We start from the raw sequence: 20725 nt of genomic DNA, 5'->3' as shown, positions 1-20725 counted from the left end.
GAGCAAGTCCTCTATCTGTGTCACAGTGACCTAAAGTAGACAAGACCCACCAATTAGTTCCAGATCGCTGTCTGGAGCAAGTCCTCTATCTGTGTCACAGTGACCTCATGCAGACAAGATCCACCCATTAGTTCCAGATCGCTGTCTGGAGCAAGTCCTCTATCTGTGTCACAGTGACCTAAAGTAGACAAGATCCACCAAATGGTTCCAGATCTCTGTCTGAAGCAAGTCCTCAATCTGTGTCACAGTGACCTCAAGCAGACAAGACCCACCCATTAGTTCCAGATCTCTATCTGGAGTCAGTCTTCTATCTGTGTCACAGTGACCTCAAGCAAACAAGACCCACCCATTAGTTCCAGATCTCTGTCTGGAGTCATTCCTCTATCTGTGTCACAGTGACCTCAAGCAGACAAGACCCACCCATTAGTTCCAGATCTCTGTCTGGAGTCAATCATCTATCTGTGTCACAGTAACCTCAAGCAGACAAGACCCACCAATTAGTTCCAGATCTCTGTCTGGAGTCAATCTTCTATCTGTGTCACAGTGACCTCAAGCAGACAAGGCCCACCCATTAGTTCCAGATCTCTGTCTGGAGTCAGCCTTCTATCTGTGTCACAGTGGCCTAAAGTAGACAAGACCCACCCATTAGTTCCAGATCTCTGTCTGGAGCAAGTCCTCAATCTGTGTCACAGTGACCTCAAGCAGACAAGACCCACCCATTAGTTCCAGATCTCTATCTGGAGTCAGTCTTCTATCTGTGTCACAGTAACCTCAAGCAGACAAGACCCACCGATTAGTTCCAGATCTCTGTCTGGAGTCAATCTTCTATCTGTGTCACAGTGACCTCAAGCAGACAAGGCCCACCCATTAGTTCCAGATCTCTGTCTGGAGTCAGCCTTCTATTTGTGTCAAAGTGACCTAAAGCAGACAAGACCCACCGATTAGTTCCAGATCTCTGTCTGGAGTCAATCTTCTATCTGTGTCACAGTAACCTCAAGCAGACAAGGCCCACCCATTAGTTCCAGATCTCTGTCTGGAGTCATTCCTCTATCTGTGTCACAGTGACCTCAAGCAGACAAGACCTAACTATTCACTGAGATTTGAAGCCATGACAGCAGATCCCTAGGATCCTGTATACTGAACCCCATGGGGATTCTGGGTTGAACCCCAAAGACTTTTTTGGTTAAACCCCAATGGGATTCTGGGCTAAACCCCAATGGTACTCTGGGTTACACCCTGATGGGGAATCTGGGTTAAACCCCATGGGGATTCTGGTTTAGAAATAGCCCCAGCAACCCATGCTTGTCATATGAGGAAACTTAATAGATGTGGTCATCCTTGTTGATTACTGGTCATCATACATCGAAGGTGCGGCTAGTTGCTCATAATATCAATCACTTGTTATTTTCTGGTACACATTCAATTATTTACAAACCAATTTCCCATAGCTGAAATATCACAGACTGTGGGGTTAAATATTATTATCATTTATTTGTTACCAAATTTTCTTCAACCCAAACTCTTGTATTTGAATAGATTCGGTCATGCATTACAAAATGCCTGAATATAACCTTTCTGATTAAATAATCATTCAGTCATATTCTGAAAGTCACTAAACTTCTTTATAAAAACCATTCCCTGTCTCATCAGATGCCGTTCCTTCACAACCATCCTGTTAGTTCTGTTGGAACAGAAACAAAACATCTGACATACTCAGAAATACGATATGCTAAATAACCAGGATAAAGTATTCCCCTAAGGATAAACTTTACGTAAAGATCGACACCATGCGATATCCCAAGAAAATAACACACCTCAGTTTGGCAATGATCATTTTTAAGATGGAAAGGCCTGAGGCCTTTTGTGCAAAATCCGAGACTGAGCCCAACTAAATTATGAAGAGTTGTCGATGACTGTGACCATTCATCATCTTCTGACGTGTTTCTTCTCTTTTGAAACAGACATACGACAAACCCTAACATAATTGATACCGTTACTCCATGCTTACACCTCCTAATGATGACTATTGTTGTGCTAAGCCGTCACGGGGCGGTTGACATCTGGTGGGTATGGGCTTCTGGTTTGTGGAGGAGTTAGGGAGAGTCCCCTAAGGACAAACATGTGACCCATTTTCCTGTGTGATGCGTAGTAAGTGTGGCGACAGATTTGTTATGAATGGCCGTCAACAAAGTGACAGCTTCGTACCGGTTGACCACATCCCCCTCACACGAGTGATACTTTCGTCTTTGTTATGTCCATTGTTATGGCTATAAACAAACACACTAAGTTCCTGAGTTCAATGGTTGCTGCCTCCTCCTAGAAAGGCCAACACGGTGGGCGCCTGCTGCTTACATCTTGTATGGTTATAATAAAGTAACATTACTCATGTAATTGAGGGGAGGACAAGTGAACATAGCTATTCATACATCCATGACAGGCAGTTTTTCCTGATTCCGGGGAAACTCCTGTCTTCTGTCACTGTTTCGGTACAGGATAAGCCGTCGACTTACAATAGTGCAGAGGACATGTAAGAATGTAATGATGACTGTCCTCATTGACTAGGAGAATATTTCTCTCAATGCTTCAATTTTACTATAAATTGGAACAGAATAAAACTGACAGAAAATGTAAACATGGTGAAAATATTTGTCTCAGTTCCAGGCAGGACCAGCTACACACTTAGTGTAGTGAGGTAGTGAGGTAGTGAGTGAGGTAGTGAGTGAGTGAGTGAGTGAGTGAGTGAGTGAGTGAGTGAGTGAGTGAGTGAGTGAGTGAGTGAGTGAGTGAGTGAGTGAGTGAGTTGGGTTTAACGCTGCTTTTAACAGTATTCCGGTTATATCAAGGCATGTCAGCCTAATGTGGGAGGAAAGCCCGACGTGATGCATGTCTCAGACGTTGACTTTGGTGAAGGTATTTCAATGTTGCTTCACTTAATGATCTGGTCATGAACCTCATGGCCACAATCAACAAAGACTCTCTGAACACTAAACCTCAGTGACTCTCTGCCCCGCCCTAACATACAACACCATGTTCCCAATGATTCCCTCAAATCTTATTTCTGACTATTTTCACTACAGGATACACACAAATACTCCAACTTGTCTGACCAACGTTCAAATTGCTGCCTCACATGATATAAATAAAATCTAACAAACATAACCGTTAAACTATATTAATTAATTGATGATCGACAATTACAATGATTCTTGTAAGATGACTATGAATGTGGCATTACAGAGAGACCCGTCCTTACACTTTATATCTAACAAACTACTTATCAAGCGAATGAGTATGATTTTTCGCCACTTTCAGCAATATTCCAGCAATATCACAGCAGGGGGCTCCAGGAATGGGCTTAATATAACATAGTTATACCCAGTGTGGACTTTCCCTGTGAGTGAGTGAGTATGGTTTTACGCCGCTTTTAGCAATATTCCAGCAATATCACGGCGGAGGACACCTGAAATGGGCTTCACACATTGTACCCATGTCGGGAATCGCGAACGCTTTAACCACTAGGCTACCCGACCGCCCCTCTTTCGCTGTGACGTGAGAACACTTTAACCACTAGGATACCCTTTCAAGGCAGACAGATCGGTCGTGCCGTTATACAAAATGTATTGAGATAAGCAAGAAAGTCTCGCCTCTATCTTTGATTGGCTCTCCATCTGCTGTATATATCAAATAGGAACTGGAACAATTATACATTTCACCTCAAATTGTATTGAGCACACAAAAATATCTAAATAGAATGTAAATTCGAAATTATGAATTTTAAAGTATCATTTCAAACTTTAGATAGGGGAGAAAATCTTTAGCCCAATTAAAAATTTAACAGAAATAGATTCTAAATTTTCAAAGTTTAGACTGGGGAATGAATTACTTTAGCCCACTTAAAAAAATTTAACAGAATTAGATTTTTAATTTTCAAAGTTTAGACTGGGGAATGAATTATTTTAGCCCAATAAAAATTTAACAGAAATAAATTTTAAATTTTCAAAGTTTAGACTGGGGATTGAATTATTTTAGCCCAATAAAAATTTAACAGAATTTGATTTAAAATTTTCAAAGTTTAGACTGGGGAATGAATAACTTTAGCCCAATTAAGAAATTTAACAAATTTAGATTTTAAACTTTTTAAAAGAAAAACAGAAAAGTATAACTTGTTGAGTTACAAGCTACTATCACAAAAGGATAAGAAAGATGACCAGTTCCTTTAAATTAGCCTGTGAGTATATACCATACCGCACATGTTCCCTATCCCTGCAGCTAATTACCGTGTACATTCATGCATGTGTGGTCCAATGGCTGCAGCCAGACAGCGTGTGTGTGACCACTGATCCGCTCTCGGCTAAATCGCGTCACCTCTGCTGCATCATGTCAGGACGTCCACATGAGGAAATGCAGGGCAAATACTTCCATTCTAACCAGGATAACTTCAACATAATAACCAAGGGGGAGAGAGTATTAAAACTTAACTCTTGATTGTTAAGAAATTGCCGCTGTATCATCTCATGCCTGTGTTAATCCTATTTTCAATGTAAGTCTTGCTGATGTGCAAAAGGCATGCACACAACCAGACAGGAAAGCCACATTTCATTGATAAGTTGTTGCCAGGGGTGACAACTCTTGGTCACCCAGATTGTTTCTGGTGCGGACACTCCTGGATGCCAAGTACATTACACAAGATTGACTTGCATCTGGAGAGGGAAAACATATCGTCTTACACATCTGTACATACTTGCTGGGGCTGAGCCATACTGGTGTGGTGGGACTGTTTTCATACAAACAACATTAAGTCAATAAACTGGAGACTCGTAGGAGGATCAGCTTGTTTGTAAATGATATTCCCCTAACAAATTCCTGAATACCTAACAGCTTCTTCATAGTCTTTGCCTAATCACTACACCTTCATTGGAGTTAATTGGTTTCTCTCACGTTAATCTCATTGGCTTCGTCATTATATTATCATCCTGACCTTAATGCTACCTTATGTAAACCTATCAATAGACAGACAGACAGACAGACAGACAGATTACAGATAGATAGATTACAAAAGTCTAAAGATGAGCTGTATAATTTATTCAACTGGTTTCACGAATGTGATTTTACATACATATATATATATTAAATTCTATCATCTGATGATGAGGCAAGAAGCTGCTGTGAAACATTGTTACAAAGAACAAAATGAAGCTGTTATCCACAAAGCGCCATGTATTCATGTTCTTCCAACTTCTAAGTGCCTATCAAATACTTTAACAAATTCCAGATGACATAAATGATATCAGCCCCACATTACTGATACTATTAATATACATCTGAATTCTCATCAGTCAGTGCAATTTATTTTCTCATCAATATCCTGAATTTTTCTACTTATATTTTTCTATACATATGTCTGATAAATAACTTCTAACATGTCTCAACTTGCCCAAATATCTGAACCCATTTCTTAACTTTGCCCCCATTTCACAGTATGGCCAGTAAATGAAGTCCGGGTTATGACAAGTCCCCAGGACTCACGATAAGTGTGGACTTATCAAACTAATGAAGTCCAGGTTACCCTAACGACATCAGTTGCTGCTCATGCTATCATCCACTGGTTTGCCAAGCTAAGGCACAGTTAAAGACAGACCACTGTGATATATAAGCTGCCACGTAAAACTCCACTCCAGAACCAAAATAACAGCCTTTATCGTCAAAATCCACCAATGAATAAAAATCAAATATCAAAGTGAACATCAGTCCTAAACACAGCAGTTTGTCCACCTGCTACACATTGACTAGAACTAACTATTTAGCTCGCTTAATATCCACGAAAAAAACGAAAGGAAGGTAACATGAACAGAAGGAAGTCGGCAGTGAGTTTTTGCAGCGGCCGGTGACATGACAGCATGCATTGTTGGTGGAATCGGGGATTAAGGGCTGTTTGTTAAATGGCTTATACGTCAGTTAACTAAGTCAAGGTAGTCTGGGTAATTAACACGGAGGACAAGTAGGACATCGGAGAGGATTACCTCATCGGGGTTTTTATGTCAGGGATGCATTCATACACAGCCGCAATACCAGTGCCACAAACGTGTGAGTTGTCCGTTATGTTTGCAATATGTCATGGTGTTCATGGTCACTAACGTGTTCGTATAGATTCATGCATTTCAACATTTTAACAGAGTACAGTGATGGGATTGAAGTTTGTGATAGTTTTATATGTGTAGTTCTTGTTTGTATACATGCACAAGTTTTCACTGTACAATGACCACATTGTTATGCATTGGTTGTATATGTCATGATTTGTACTCATTTTCAACTAAATCAATGGAAATATGTCAAAAGCTGACTTAATTGTGAAACGCCAGACACATCAATATTCAAGCTTACAGCTCTAAATTGCAAAAACAGTAAAAGTGAGATTCTAAGCATTTTCATTTTTATCTTTTTGACATTATTTCAGTCAACTGCATGATGTCAGTCATCTGCATGAATATTGAAACACTTTGACTGGCATATCACCCCTCCTTACATCTGTATCAATGGGAAGATATCACCTGACACAGGTGAGGTAAAATGGGGTTTAACATCGCGTCCAAGATTATTGCACTTATATAGTGACGGGCATGTACGTGTATGTGTGTGTGTGTGGCTGCTTGTACTAGTCCGGACTGATGCCGATTTATAGTGCTAGCTCACTGAGATACCATGCCTCAGTTTAACATGAATACCCCACTCAGACACAGTATACTGACCCCGAGACGACCAATCCTTGTTTTAGCCCCTTAATCCCGAGCGCCAGACAGGGTAACAACAAGTACAATCTTTTAACGTCTTTTTGTATGATGCGGCCGGGGATCGAACCCCGGACCTTCCGCTCTCCGGGCGGACGCTCTACCACTAGACCACGGAGGCGGTCTCCGGGCGGACGCTCTACCACTAGACCACGGAGGCGGTCTCCGGGCGGACGCTCTACCACTAGACCACGGAGGCGGTCTCCGGGCGGACGCTCTACCACTAGACCACGGAGGCGGTCTCCGGGCGGACGCTCTACCACTAGACCACGGAGGCGGTCTCCGGGCGGACGCTCTACCACTAGACCACGGAGGCGGTCTCCAGGCGGACGCTCTACCACTAGACCACGGAGGCGGTCTCCGGGCGGACGCTCTACCACGAGACCACGGAGGCGGTCCCAGGTTCCCCTGACTCAGGGTGGGCTGCAAGTGGTGGGACCCTGTCTGGCCTAGTCTCTCATACAGCCACCCTGATACAAATATATCCAATACAGCCCATGCAAGTCTATAATGTTACTGCAGTATCGGAAAATGAAGAGTCTCTGAGCTCCTTTTTATTATATTTTTATTAAGATAAATTAACAGCTGTTTTTTCAGTAAGATATGTTCATTTCAGAGACTAGATGTTAGACTATTTCTGGTCAAACAGATGAAATAATGAACTCATGTTTGTTTGTTTGTTTGTTGTTTACTCTACCCTCAGCAATATTCCAACTCTATGACGGCGGTCTGTAATAATGGATTCTGGACCAGACAATCCAGTGATTGATATATGAGCATTGTACTCCAATTACAATTTTTCAGTTTTAGGTGTTACCCTTAAACATATATTATTCATATTTTACACTTTATCTTATTGAAATCATTACGGTAACATCTCCAAAACCCTTTCAGTAAATAAAATCTTTAATACAAAAATCATCCCAGAAATTAGGTAGGGAAGACACATTATTCACAATACAAAGTCTGTGTCCTTGTCTGTATGTATTGTAAGAAAATAACAAATATCCGACAGTTCTAAGAACAGGAGAGAGTATTAAGTTAACAACAGCTACTTATTCCATAGCGACTTGAAATAGTACCAAGATTATATGCAGACTCTGGTATATCAATAATCGTCACAATTCCATAGCGGTACAATCTATTCATTTTGTCAGTTGTCTTAACCACTGAAGAACAAAAAACAAGAACGTTTTGAGACAATGAATTTTGAAAATGTCCCTTAAATGGCTCAGCTGTTGTTTTCAGTTTCTTGACTTTGATGTGGCGAGAGAGGCATTCGTGAACTTGTCACATGACTGTGTCACATGGTCACAATGTCGCCACTGCCGCATTCACTAACCCCAATTTGCCCCCCTCTCTAGCCTGCAAAATAACACAGGTAAACAACAAACCCCAAACCTCATCTACCACCTTCTTACTTCCCCTCAAATAGGTTCAGGTGGACCTGGCCATGTCCATCCTGATGTACACCATACTGCAGTGTTAAATTAAGTGTTACCCACTTGAACAATAAAAATGTGTAAATTTGGAAAAGAACCTGATGATAATTCCAGAGCTACAGACAAGTAGCGTATTTGCGTAAATTACCCCCCAAAATGTTCAAAACCCAAGTACTTTCAATTAACTTGTGTACAGAAATGCATGCATTAAATGAAAAACTCAAATGTATAAAAACAGCTTGCGTAAATACCCAATGAAACTTTTTCAGCATGCGTACAAAGGAGCGAATTTCCGAAACACAATTACGGGCTAATTTACTTTCCGAGTCAAGCCTATATATTTATTTATTTCTTTTTTTAAAATCTTAAAATGTTCACTGATTTGGGGAAAAACCCAATAGAGTGATGAATAGATGAAAAATCTAATACCCAATGAAAAATGTAATAACCCAAATAAAATAGAAACCCTAAAGTAAAAACTCAATTGCTTAAAAAGTTGTGGAGCTCTCTAATCCTAATAAAACAACAACCAAAAACGACATGTGAAGATCCGGGGTAGAATAGGTCTCCAGCAACCCATGCTTGCCGTAAAAGGCAACTAACAGGATTGGGTGGTCAGACTCGCTGACTTGATTGATGCATGTCATCGATTCCAATTGCGTGGATCGATGTTCATGATGTCAATCACTGGATTGTCTAGTCCAGACTCTATTTACAGACCGCCGTCATATAGCTGGAATATTGATGAGTGCAGCATTAAACAACAAACAAACAAACTATAAAAAAACAAATTTAAATGTTGCATCTACCTGCCTCAGTCATTCCTTATATTAACCAACCCATCACAGGCGCTTAACAGACCCATCTCACTCCACAGACCCATCTCACTCCACAGACCCATCTCACTCCACAGACCTATCTCACTCCACAGACCTATCACAGGCGCTTAACAGACCCATCTCACTCCACAGACCCATCTCACTCCACAGACCTATCTCACTCCACAGACCCATCTCACTCCACAGACACATCTCACTCCACAGACCCATCTCACTCCACAGACACATCCCTGACCACCCACCCATCACAAGCACTTAACAGACCCATCTCACTCCACAGACCCATCTCACTCCACAGACCCATCTCACTCCACAGACCCATCTCACTCCACAGACCCATCTCACTCCACAGACACATCCCTGACCACCCACCCATAACAAGCACTTAACAGACCCATCTCACTCCACAGACCTATCTCACTCCGCAGACCCATCTCACTCCACAGACACATCTCACTCCACAGACCCATCTCACTCCACAGACCCATCTCACTCCACAGACCTATCTCACTCCACAGACCCATCTCACTCCACAGACCCATCTCACTCCACAGACCCATCTCACTCCACAGACACATCCCTGACCACCCACCCATAACAAGCACTTAACAGACCCATCTCACTCCACAGACCTATCTCACTCCACAGACCCATCTCACTCCACAGACACATCTCACTCCATAGACCCATCTCACTCCACAGACCCATCTCACTCCACAGACCCATCTCACTCCACAGACCCATCTCACTCCACAGACCCATCTCACTCCACAGACCCATCTCACTCCACAGACCCATCTCACTCCACAGACCCATCTCACTCTACAGACCCATCTCACTCTACAGACCCATCTCACTCCACAGACACATCTCACTCCACAGACACATCCCTGACCCACACAGACACATGCATATGCTTCTAGACTGACCCCCTACAGAGAGGGATGCTGTGTACTGCCCATGCTGCTTGCTGCAAGTCACTCACCCATGCACTAATAAATTGGTCATTAATACAGTACCAGCTCTCTTAACACCACTGAAGCGTAACACCCAAATGTCGCTGATCATCAACAAAACATATGTCAAGTTTGGAGTCCCCGAAATCCCTCCAATCTGTGAACTTGTCTCCAGTTCAACACTTGAGCTGACAGAGATGAAGTCAGCATGACTTACACTGGGTGTTTATATGGCAGTGTTTATATGGCAGTGTTCACAAGGCCAAGGCTTTGTTCATTCCAGCATGACTCACTGACCAAGCCACTCAACTTAGACATGTAGAACATGTCCTGTTTGTTGAAAAGTGAGTAAAGTTAAAAAAGACCTCCCTGAATGATCAATATTTTCCTCACATCAAACAGTCACAAAACCCTTAAGAAACCATACAAATTGTGAATTTAATGAATGAAATATTTGAAATTCTTGAAGAGAAAAGTTAACAGTTTTTTGTACTAACATCTGGCAGGTTGTGGGAGATTTCAATGGTGACACATGTATCCCTTCAACGATCGTCACAAGATGTCAGTTCACTTGTATTATGCTGGCGGCAGTCATGAATATCATTGGGAGCTACTACAGCATCATCCACATCCCCGCCCACTCCACCACTGTCAGGCCACATAGTGACCACACTCAGCAACATCCCCGCTATAGAACCGATTGATGTTTTTACCTTATGTGTGACATCTTCAAATAAGGCAATTCAAATTGATCACGTTCAAATACTTATTAAAAATGTGATTACTGAAAATATTTTTGAAAACATGTTTTCATAATGATTTCTAACACAGACAAACAATAACAACTTAAACAAACAATGATATAACACAAACAATGATATAACACAATGACACAACAATGATATAACATAAACAATGATATAACACAAACAGACAATAATATATCACAAACAATGATATAACACAATGACACAACAATGATATAACACAATGACAAACAATGATATAACACAATGACAAACAATGATATAACACACAATCATATAATACAATGACAACAAACAAACAATTATATAACATAAACAAAGATAACACAATGACAACAAACAATGATATAACAATGACACAAAAAACAAACAAACAATGAAAAGAGTCTCCCCTAACACCAACTGAGTGCAGCATGGTGCATCTCTCCTCATGCCAGTGACTGCCATTCCATTTCAAACACTTAAAGTGAAAAAGCAGGCTGCATAACTGGAATAACTCCTTGAGCAATGTCTGACTGGTGACTGACTGAAACACTTGACCAAATTTTGGTCTAACAGGAAAAGGTGCATTCCCGTCTCAAGTGGCCGCTAACCACAGACCTCCACACCTTCATGCTCTTCGTGAGACCTCCACACACCTTCATGTGTCTAGTGGGACCTCCACACACCTTTGTGTGTCTAGTGGGACCTCCACACACCTTTGTGTGTCTAGTGGGACCTCCACACACCTTTGTGTGTCTAGTGGGACCTCCACACACCTTCGTGTGTCTAGTGGGACCTCCACACACCTTCATGTGTCTCTTGGGACCTCCACACACCTTTGTGTGTCTAGTGGGACCTCAACACACCTTCATGTGTATAGTGGGACCTCCACACACCTTCATGTGTCTAGTGGGACCTCCACACACCTTCATGTGTCTAGTGGGACCTCCACACACCTTCATGTGTCTCGTTGGACCTCCACACACCTTTGTGTGTCTAGTGGGACCTCCACACACCTTCATGTGTCTAGTGGGACCTCCACACACCTTCATGTGTCTAGTGGGACCTCCACACACCTTCATGTGTCTAGCGGGACCTCCACACACCTTCATGTGTCTCGTGGGACCTCCACACACCTTCATGCTCTTCGTGAGACCTCCACACACCTTTGTGTGTCTAGTGGGACCTCAACACACCTTCATGTGTCTAGTGGGACCTCAACACACCTTCATGCTCTTCGTGAGACCTCCACACACCTTTGTGTGTCTAGTGGGACCTCCACACACCTTCATGTGTCTCGTGGGACCTCCACACACCTTCATGTGTCTAGTGGGACCTCAACACACCTTCATGTGTCTAGTGGGACCTCAACACACCTTCATGCTCTTTGTGAGACCTCCACACACCTTTGTGTGTCTAGTGGGACCTCAACACACCTTCAGGTGACTAGTGGGACCTCAACACACCTTCATGTGTCTAGTGGGACCTCCACACACCTTCATGTGTCTAGTGGGACCTCCACACACCTTCATGTGTCTCGTTGGACCTCCACACACCTTTGTGTGTCTAGTGGGACCTCCACACACCTTCATGTGTCTAGTGGGACCTCCACACACCTTCATGTGTCTAGTGGGACCTCCACACACCTTCATGTGTCTAGTGGGACCTCCACACACCTTCATGTGTCTCGTGGGACCTCCACACACCTTTGTGTGTCTAGTGGGACCTCCACACACCTTCATGTGTCTAGAGGGACCTCCACACACCTTCATGTGTCTAGTGGGACCTCCACACACCTTTGTGTGTCTAGTGGGACCTCCACACACCTTCATGTGTCTAGTGGGACCTCAACACACCTTCATGTGTCTAGTGGGACCTCAACACACCTTCATGCTCTTCGTGAGACCTCCACACACCTTTGTGTGTCTAGTGGGACCTCAACACACCTTCATGTGTCTAGTGGGACCTCAACACACCTTCATGCTCTTCGTGAGACCTCCACACACCTTTGTGTGTCTAGTGGGACCTCAACACACCTTCATGTGTCTAGTGGGACCTCAACACACCTTCATGTGTCTAGTGGGACCTCAACACACCTTCATGCTCTTCGTGAGACCTCCACACACCTTTGTGTGTCTAGTGGGACCTCAACACACCTTCATGCTCTTCGTGAGACCTCCACACACCTTCATGTGTCTAGTGGGACCTCAACACACCTTCATGCTCTTCGTGAGACCTCAACACACCTTCATGTGTCTAGTGGGACCTCAACACACCTTCATGTATCTAGTGGGACCTCCACACACCTTCATGTGTCTAGTGGGACCTCCACACACCTTCATGTGTCTAGTGGGACCTCCACACACCTTCATGTGTCTACTGGGACCTTCACACACCTTCATGTATCTAGTGGGACCTCCACACACCTTTGTGTGTCTCGTGGGACCTCCACACACCTTCATGTGTCTAGAGGGACCTCCACACACCTTCATGTATCTAGTGGGACCTCCACACACCTTCATGTGTCTAGTGGGACCTGACCTGTTACTTACAGCTAGACGATGCATCACACACCCTGTGTCTGTTACTGACGGCGAGACGATGCATCACACACCCTGTGTCTGTTACTGACGGCGAGACGATGCATCACACACCCTGTGTCTGTTACTGACGGCGGGACGATGCATCACACACCCTGTGTCTGTTACTGACGGCGGGACGATGCATCACACACCCTGTGTCTGTTACTGACGGCGGGACGATGCATCACACACCCTGTGTCTGTTACTGACGGCGGGACGATGCATCACACACCCTGTGTCTGTTACTGACGGCGAGACGATGCATCACACACCCTGTGTCTGTTACTGATGGCGAGACGATGCATCACACACCCTGTGTCTGTTACTGACGGCGGGACGATGCATCGCACACCCTGTGTCTGTTACTGACAGCGAGACGATGCATCGCACACCCTGTGTCTGTTACTGACGGCGAGACGATGCATCGCACACCCTGTGTCCGTTACCGACGGCGAGACGATGCATCGCACACCCTGTGTCTGTTACTGACAGCGAGACGATGCATCGCACACCCTGTGTCTGTTACTGACGGCGAGACGATGCATCACACACCCTGCACACACGTGTACAGGAACTTATATTAGTTTCTTATATGTAATGTCAGTCTCCATATCACCATCAGTAACATTCTTTGTATGAAACAAGTTTAGCCTTAGAAATGTCCCCGCCCTAACACAGTGGGAACACAGTGGAGTAGCCTTGAGGTTCCAACCCAATGGATCCCCTCCTACATGGGTACAAAGTGTCAAGCCAAACAGAGACCCCTGCTGTGATATTCCAGCATATTGTTAACAGCGGTTTCAAACCATACACTACCACAGGTCACAACAATCACAGTATTACCATTTCTAAAAGCGTTTCACAAAACATAAACATAAGCGTTTACACATGAGGTGAGGGCCATACCAAGAAGCCTGTATATCTAGATTGACCACTCCTTTCCGAACCACAAGGAGTGTCGGCTTGATAGTTGACTTCATTCTCTGCTCTTATATGAGTAAACCACAACTAGACTTCATACATAACCTGGCCTCAACCCCCAGCAGATGCCTCCAGTGCATGGGGAATATTCTTACAACCTCAACCTCGTCTCCCAGTTCCAATCTTGGGACAGTAGCCTGATGACCTGATGACCTGATGGGCAGGTTCGGGGGGGCTGAGGCTAGCTGGGTGGCCGGCCAATCAGAGACCACACCAAACAGGGATGGTTCCTACCACTCCCTAACACCCTATAACTCCAGTGAGCTATTGTCCTCTGCCTGCTAGTCTACCTATGTATCTTTGCTTGCAGCGTCCGATTGGGCAGCTAGCATGCCACTTAGGGACGTTAAAACTTTGGAGCAAATATGACGACAGATGATAGGAGCTCTTGTGTCAATGGAGGGGTGAAAAAACAGGAAAACCACAAAAATGTTATCAGGCGGGAAGAGGGAGAGTTGGCGACAGAAGCATATCATCCTCGCCCCAACAAGGCACAGCACACAATATTTATTCAGAATGTTTCCAATGGGAACAGCAACTGATCTCCATTACTGCTTTTAATCTGATAACAGGCCTTAATGTGACAATCACGCCCTCTCCGTCAGACTCAAGTAGAAACACTTTGAAACTTCGTCACATTTACTTCGAAACATCACACATTTCTATGACAAGTTTCTTGTTTTGATGCCACCAGTTTCCTGTGTCGTCCTCTCTACCCCCAGGAGTGTAGAGACACTTGGAATATACCCTGTGGTGTTCACAGTTGAAGACGGCGACAACATCGCACAAAATGGCACAGTGACACCTGGTGTTGGTTAGGAGTACCACTTGGGATCCAATTCTGCATTGTCACTTGACAAGGTAAGTTCAAATGATTTACTTTTTAATTATTTAAACATTAATCTTGAGAATAACACATATTCACATAAATCATTCTCATTCAGCTATGAAAACCAATACTCATACATTATAGTTTTAAGAAACAATTTCATTGCTAATTTATTTATTTAAGTATTAAATCATTAATGTACAGAATAACACATACACATATAAATCAGATTCACACTCAGCTATGAAACCAATACATGCACATAATGTTTTGAAGAAACAATATTCATTGCTGTTCTGCATACAACGAACGTCCAGCCGCACGGAAGCAGATGCACACTTGTGAGTTAAACTTGAACTCTGCAGCACTGCAGCTATAAACCCACAACACATGCAGAGGAACTGGAACAAGATCCAGCCATAATTGGAACGTAATATTCATGGGAATGAGCACTACCATGTTGATAAATGGCCTGACTCCCAACAGAAACACACCAACGTCAAACAAAATCAACTGCAATAATGGGAGCAATGAATCCTTCATTTTGCTTGAACTATGCGAGTAATGACATAAGCTGACAGTGTTCCCAATGACCAGGTGTGTAGATTGTAATTCTTAGTTTCTGCAACCCATGACCCTCCTCGTCCCATGATAAGATGGCTGGGCAGTGACATGACAAGGTGTGGTGATACCTCCATGGTAATACATGACATAATGTTACCTGAGTGTGTCCAGCGGCTGGTGTAACTGTGGGTAGTGATACCTCCATGGTAATACATGACATAATGTTACCTGAGTGTGTCCAGCGGCTGGTGTAACTGTGGGTAGTGATACCGCCATGGTAATACATGACATAATGTTACCTGAGTGTGTCCAGTGGCTGGTTTAACTGTGGGTAGTGATACCGCCATGGTAATACATGACATAATGTTACCTGAGTGTGTCCAGTGGCTGGTGTAACTGTGGGTAGTGATACCGCCATGGTAATACATGACATAATGTTACCTGAGTGTGTCCAGTGGCTGGTGTAACTGTGGGTAGTGATACCGCCATGGTAATACATGACATAATGTTACCTGAGTGTGTCCAGTGGCTGGTGTAACTGTGGGTAGTGATACCTCCATGGTAATACATGACATAATGTTACCTGAGTGTGTCCAGTGGCTGGTGTAACTGTGGGTAGTGATACCGCCATGGTAATACATGACATAATGTTACCTGAGTGTGTCCAGCGGCTGGTGTAACTGTGGGTAGTGATACCGCCATGGTAATACATGATATAATGTTACCCGAGTGTGTCCAGCGGCTGGTGTAACTGTGGGTAGTGATACCTCCATGGTAATACATGACATAATGTTATCTGAGTGTGTCCAGTGGCTGGTGTAACTGTGGGTAGTGATACCTCCATGGTAATACATGACATAATGTTACCTGAGTGTGTCCAGCGGCTGGTGTAACTGTGGGTAGTGATACCTCCATGGTAATACATGACTTAATGTTACCTAATGTTACTATAGGTCTAGTATGTGATATACCTGTAGTATGTATGTGATATACCTGTAGTATGTATGTTATATACCTGTAGTATGTGATATACCTGTAGTATGTATGTGATACTCCTGTAGTATGTATGTGATATACATGAAGTATGTATGTGATATAGCTGAAGTATGAGATATACCTGTAGCATGTGATAAAACCTGTAGTATGTGATATACTTATAGCGTGTATGTGATGTAATTGTAGTGTGGATCTGATATACTTGAAGTGTGTATCTGATATACTTGTAGTGTGTATGTGATATACATGTAGTGTGTATGTGATATACTTGTAGTGTGTATGTGATATACCTGTAGTGTGTATCTGATATACTTGTAGTGTGTATGTGATATACCTGTAGTGTGTATGTGATATACCTGTAGTGTGTATGTGATATACCTGTAGTGTGTATGTGATATACCTGTAGTATGTATGTAATACACCTGTAGTATGTATGTAATACTCCTGTAGTATGTATGTAATATACCTGTAGTATGTATGTGATACTCTGTAGTATGTATGTAATATACCTGTAGTATGTATGTAACATACCTGTAGTATGTATGTGATATACCTGTAGTATGTATGTGATATACCTGTAGTATGTATGTAATACACCTGTAGTATGTATGTAATAACCTGTAGTATGTATGTGATGCTCCTGTAGTATGTATGTGATATACCTGTAGTATGTATGTGATACTCCTGTAGTATGAATGTAATATACCTGTAGTATGTATGTAATACACCTGTAGTATGTATGTTATAACCTGTAGTATGTATGTGATTCTCCTGTAGTATGTATGTGATATACCTGTAGTATGTATGTGATATACCTGTAGTATGTATGTAATACACCTGTAGTATGTATGTTATAACCTGTAGTATGTATGTGATTCTCCTGTAGTATGTATGTGATATACCTGTAGTATGTATGTGATATACCTGTAGTATGTATGTGATTCTCCTGTAGTATGTATGTGATATACCTGTAGTATGTATGTGATATACCTGTAGTATGTATGTGATGCTCCTGTAGTATGTATGTGATATACCTGTAGTATGTATGTGATATACCTGTAGTATGTATGTGATGCTCCTGTAGTATGTATGTGATATACCTGTAGTATGTATGTGATATACCTGTAGTGTGTATGTGATATACCTGTAGTGTGTATGTGATATACCTGTAGTGTGTATGTGATATACCTGTAGTATGTATGTAATACACCTGTAGTATGTATGTAATACTCCTGTAGTATGTATGTAATATACCTGTAGTATGTATGTGATACTCTGTAGTATGTATGTAATATACCTGTAGTATGTATGTAACATACCTGTAGTATGTATGTGATATACCTGTAGTATGTATGTGATATACCTGTAGTATGTATGTAATACACCTGTAGTATGTATGTAATAACCTGTAGTATGTATGTGATGCTCCTGTAGTATGTATGTGACATACCTGTAGTATGTATGTGATACTCCTGTAGTATGAATGTAATATACCTGTAGTATGTATGTAATACACCTGTAGTATGTATGTTATAACCTGTAGTATGTATGTGATTCTCCTGTAGTATGTATGTGATATACCTGTAGTATGTATGTGATATACCTGTAGTATGTATGTAATACACCTGTAGTATGTATGTTATAACCTGTAGTATGTATGTGATTCTCCTGTAGTATGTATGTGATATACCTGTAGTATGTATGTGATATACCTGTAGTATGTATGTGATTCTCCTGTAGTATGTATGTGATATACCTGTAGTATGTATGTGATATACCTGTAGTATGTATGTGATGCTCCTGTAGTATGTATGTGATATACCTGTAGTATGTATGTGATATACCTGTAGTATGTATGTAATACACCTGTAGTATGTATGTAATAACCTGTAGTATGTATGTGATGCTCCTGTAGTATGTATGTGATATACCTGTCAACTGTATCAACATGACACACTGAAATAATTCGCATAAATCAAACGTGAATTAAGTTTGCATACTACTTGAGCTCACTGTGAAAGTATCCACTGTTAAATCTCAAACTGTGATTACTAGACTATATCTATTATATCAAATAAGTACTAAATTTATGTAAATTTATACATTCAGCCTTTCTAGATAATATTAAAGATAACTAAGGCCCCTCCTAATGTGAGTCGTTGCGTGTCGTGTTGCCACAGCTTTCAGTGTTGTGTCTCCGCGCGCTGTTCACTAAACTATTGTCCATAATGAACTTACGGCAACACATATCCCAAGGATCAATGTGGAATATTTAATCAAGGGTTCCTTTTGTTCCGAATTTTTATAACCTGATTTTCATATTAAAAATTCTATTGAAATAATTCCTTATTACCCACATTCAATACTTACACCACCAAAGCAACAGCTGTTCAAACCTCCTGCTGAACATAACTGCTACAAAAACTAATAAACATGAAACCAATAGCTAATATTGTCTAAATTAAAAGATACCCTTCGTTTGAAAAATGAAAAACATAAACCTGTTTAAAAAACAATGGAAAAGTGCATTCTGGTTGATGAAGTGTAGGCTGTGATCTTAATGGGTTACCTGATAAGGTATATAAATATTTGCCACATTATTAAATCACCCACATGCCATTTTCTACCAGTTACAGTATTACCTTTCTGTAAAGTTTGTGAGACGGTCCCTAACAAACAAGTGAAGTATACACTGGTAGAAAAAGAATAGATTGTGAATACATAACTTTTACCTGAAAAGGTAAATCAGTATTTTTCATTATTAAAACCAATATCTCTTTTCCATAAATAATAGTATATTCTTTCTTTGAAGAATTTAAGATGGTGCTCAAAAACAAATGAAAAATACTCTGGTAGAACCAGTTTCACAGACTGTGATCTTTTAACGAGTTTCACCTGATAAGATAAATTAGTATTTGCCCATAACACAGTGCTAGCCAATTAAACCAGTAATTACCGCCAGAACAACGGTAATTACACTACAAGGACCACTGGGCTTAACACATCATCGACTAGGTTACTACAAGTCATTAATATAAATGTTGACACACACACACACAGACAAAACACCTAAATAAATATTTCATGAAACCATGACAGAAGCTCTACTCTTACCACCTGACTGATTAATAATTGTCACATTTGAACAGATGACATGTGCGGCCCACGATGGCTTCCTCGATGCACAATGCTCTATAAACATATGTTGTCATAGACTGCCTCGTTCCAACCCACCACTAAGTCACCAGACATTCCCTCGATGCACAATGCTCCACAAATGTTGTCATAGACTGCCTCGTTCCAACCCACCACTAAGTCACCAGACATTCCCTCGATGCACAATGCTCTATATACATATGTTGTCATAGACTGCCTCGTTCCAACCCACCACTAAGTCACCAGACATTCCCTCGATGCACAATGCTCTAAATACATATGTTGTCATAGACTGCCCCATTCCAACCCACCACTAAGTCACCAGACATTCCCTCGATGCACAGTGCTCTATATACATATGTTGTCATAAGCTGCCTCGTTCCAACCCACCACTAAGTCACCAGACATTCCCTCGATGCACAATGCTCTATATACATATGTTGTCATAGACTGCCTCGTTCCAACCCACCACTAAGTCACCAGACATTCCCTCGATGCACAATGCTCTACATATGTTGTCATAGACTGCCTCGTTCCAACCCACCACTAAGTCACCAGACATTCCCTCGATGCACAATGCTCTATATACATATGTTGTCATAGACTGCCTCGTTCCAACCCACCACTAAGTCACCAGACATTCCCTCGATGCACAATGCTCTACATATGTTGTCATAGACTGCCTCGTTCCAACCCACCACTAAGTCACCAGACATTCCCTCGATGCACAATGCTCTATATACATATGTTGTCATAGACTGCCTCGTTCCAACCCACCACTAAGTCACCAGACATTCCCTCGATGCACAATGCTCTACATATGTTGTCATAGACTGCCTCGTTCCA

General features: G+C 42.1%; 2 protein-coding genes across 5 annotated transcripts in view; one reads left to right on the top strand and one right to left on the bottom strand.

The window, feature by feature from the left end:
* Positions 1-20725, bottom strand: part of LOC124111836 (transcription initiation protein SPT3 homolog) — a 96160-nt gene that overhangs the window by 32808 nt on the left and 42627 nt on the right. The window contains exon 1 of one of the 4 annotated variants that reach the window (XM_046471691.2): positions 4278-4309. The exons of the other annotated variants lie outside the window; for them this stretch is intronic. Coding sequence (XP_046327647.1) covers positions 4278-4294 — 17 coding nt within the window. The 5' untranslated portion in view covers positions 4295-4309. Of the gene's footprint in view, positions 1-4277; positions 4310-20725 lie in introns of those variants that run through there. 4 annotated transcript variants of the gene reach the window in all.
* LOC124111835 overlaps positions 14568-20725 on the top strand; it is a 66949-nt gene continuing 60791 nt past the window's right edge. The window contains exon 1 of the mRNA XM_048384199.1: positions 14568-15195. The gene's annotated coding sequence lies outside the window, so the exon portion shown is untranslated. The remainder of the gene's footprint in view (positions 15196-20725) is intronic.

The sequence above is a fragment of the Haliotis rufescens genome, unplaced genomic scaffold (genome assembly GCF_023055435.1).
Source record: "Haliotis rufescens isolate VD_foot unplaced genomic scaffold, xgHalRufe1.0.p SCAF_5, whole genome shotgun sequence".
NCBI classification, from domain to species: Eukaryota; Metazoa; Mollusca; class Gastropoda; order Lepetellida; family Haliotidae; genus Haliotis; species Haliotis rufescens.
The sequence above is the reverse complement of the archived record's forward strand: the minus strand, read 5'-3'. Positions and strand labels throughout refer to the sequence as shown.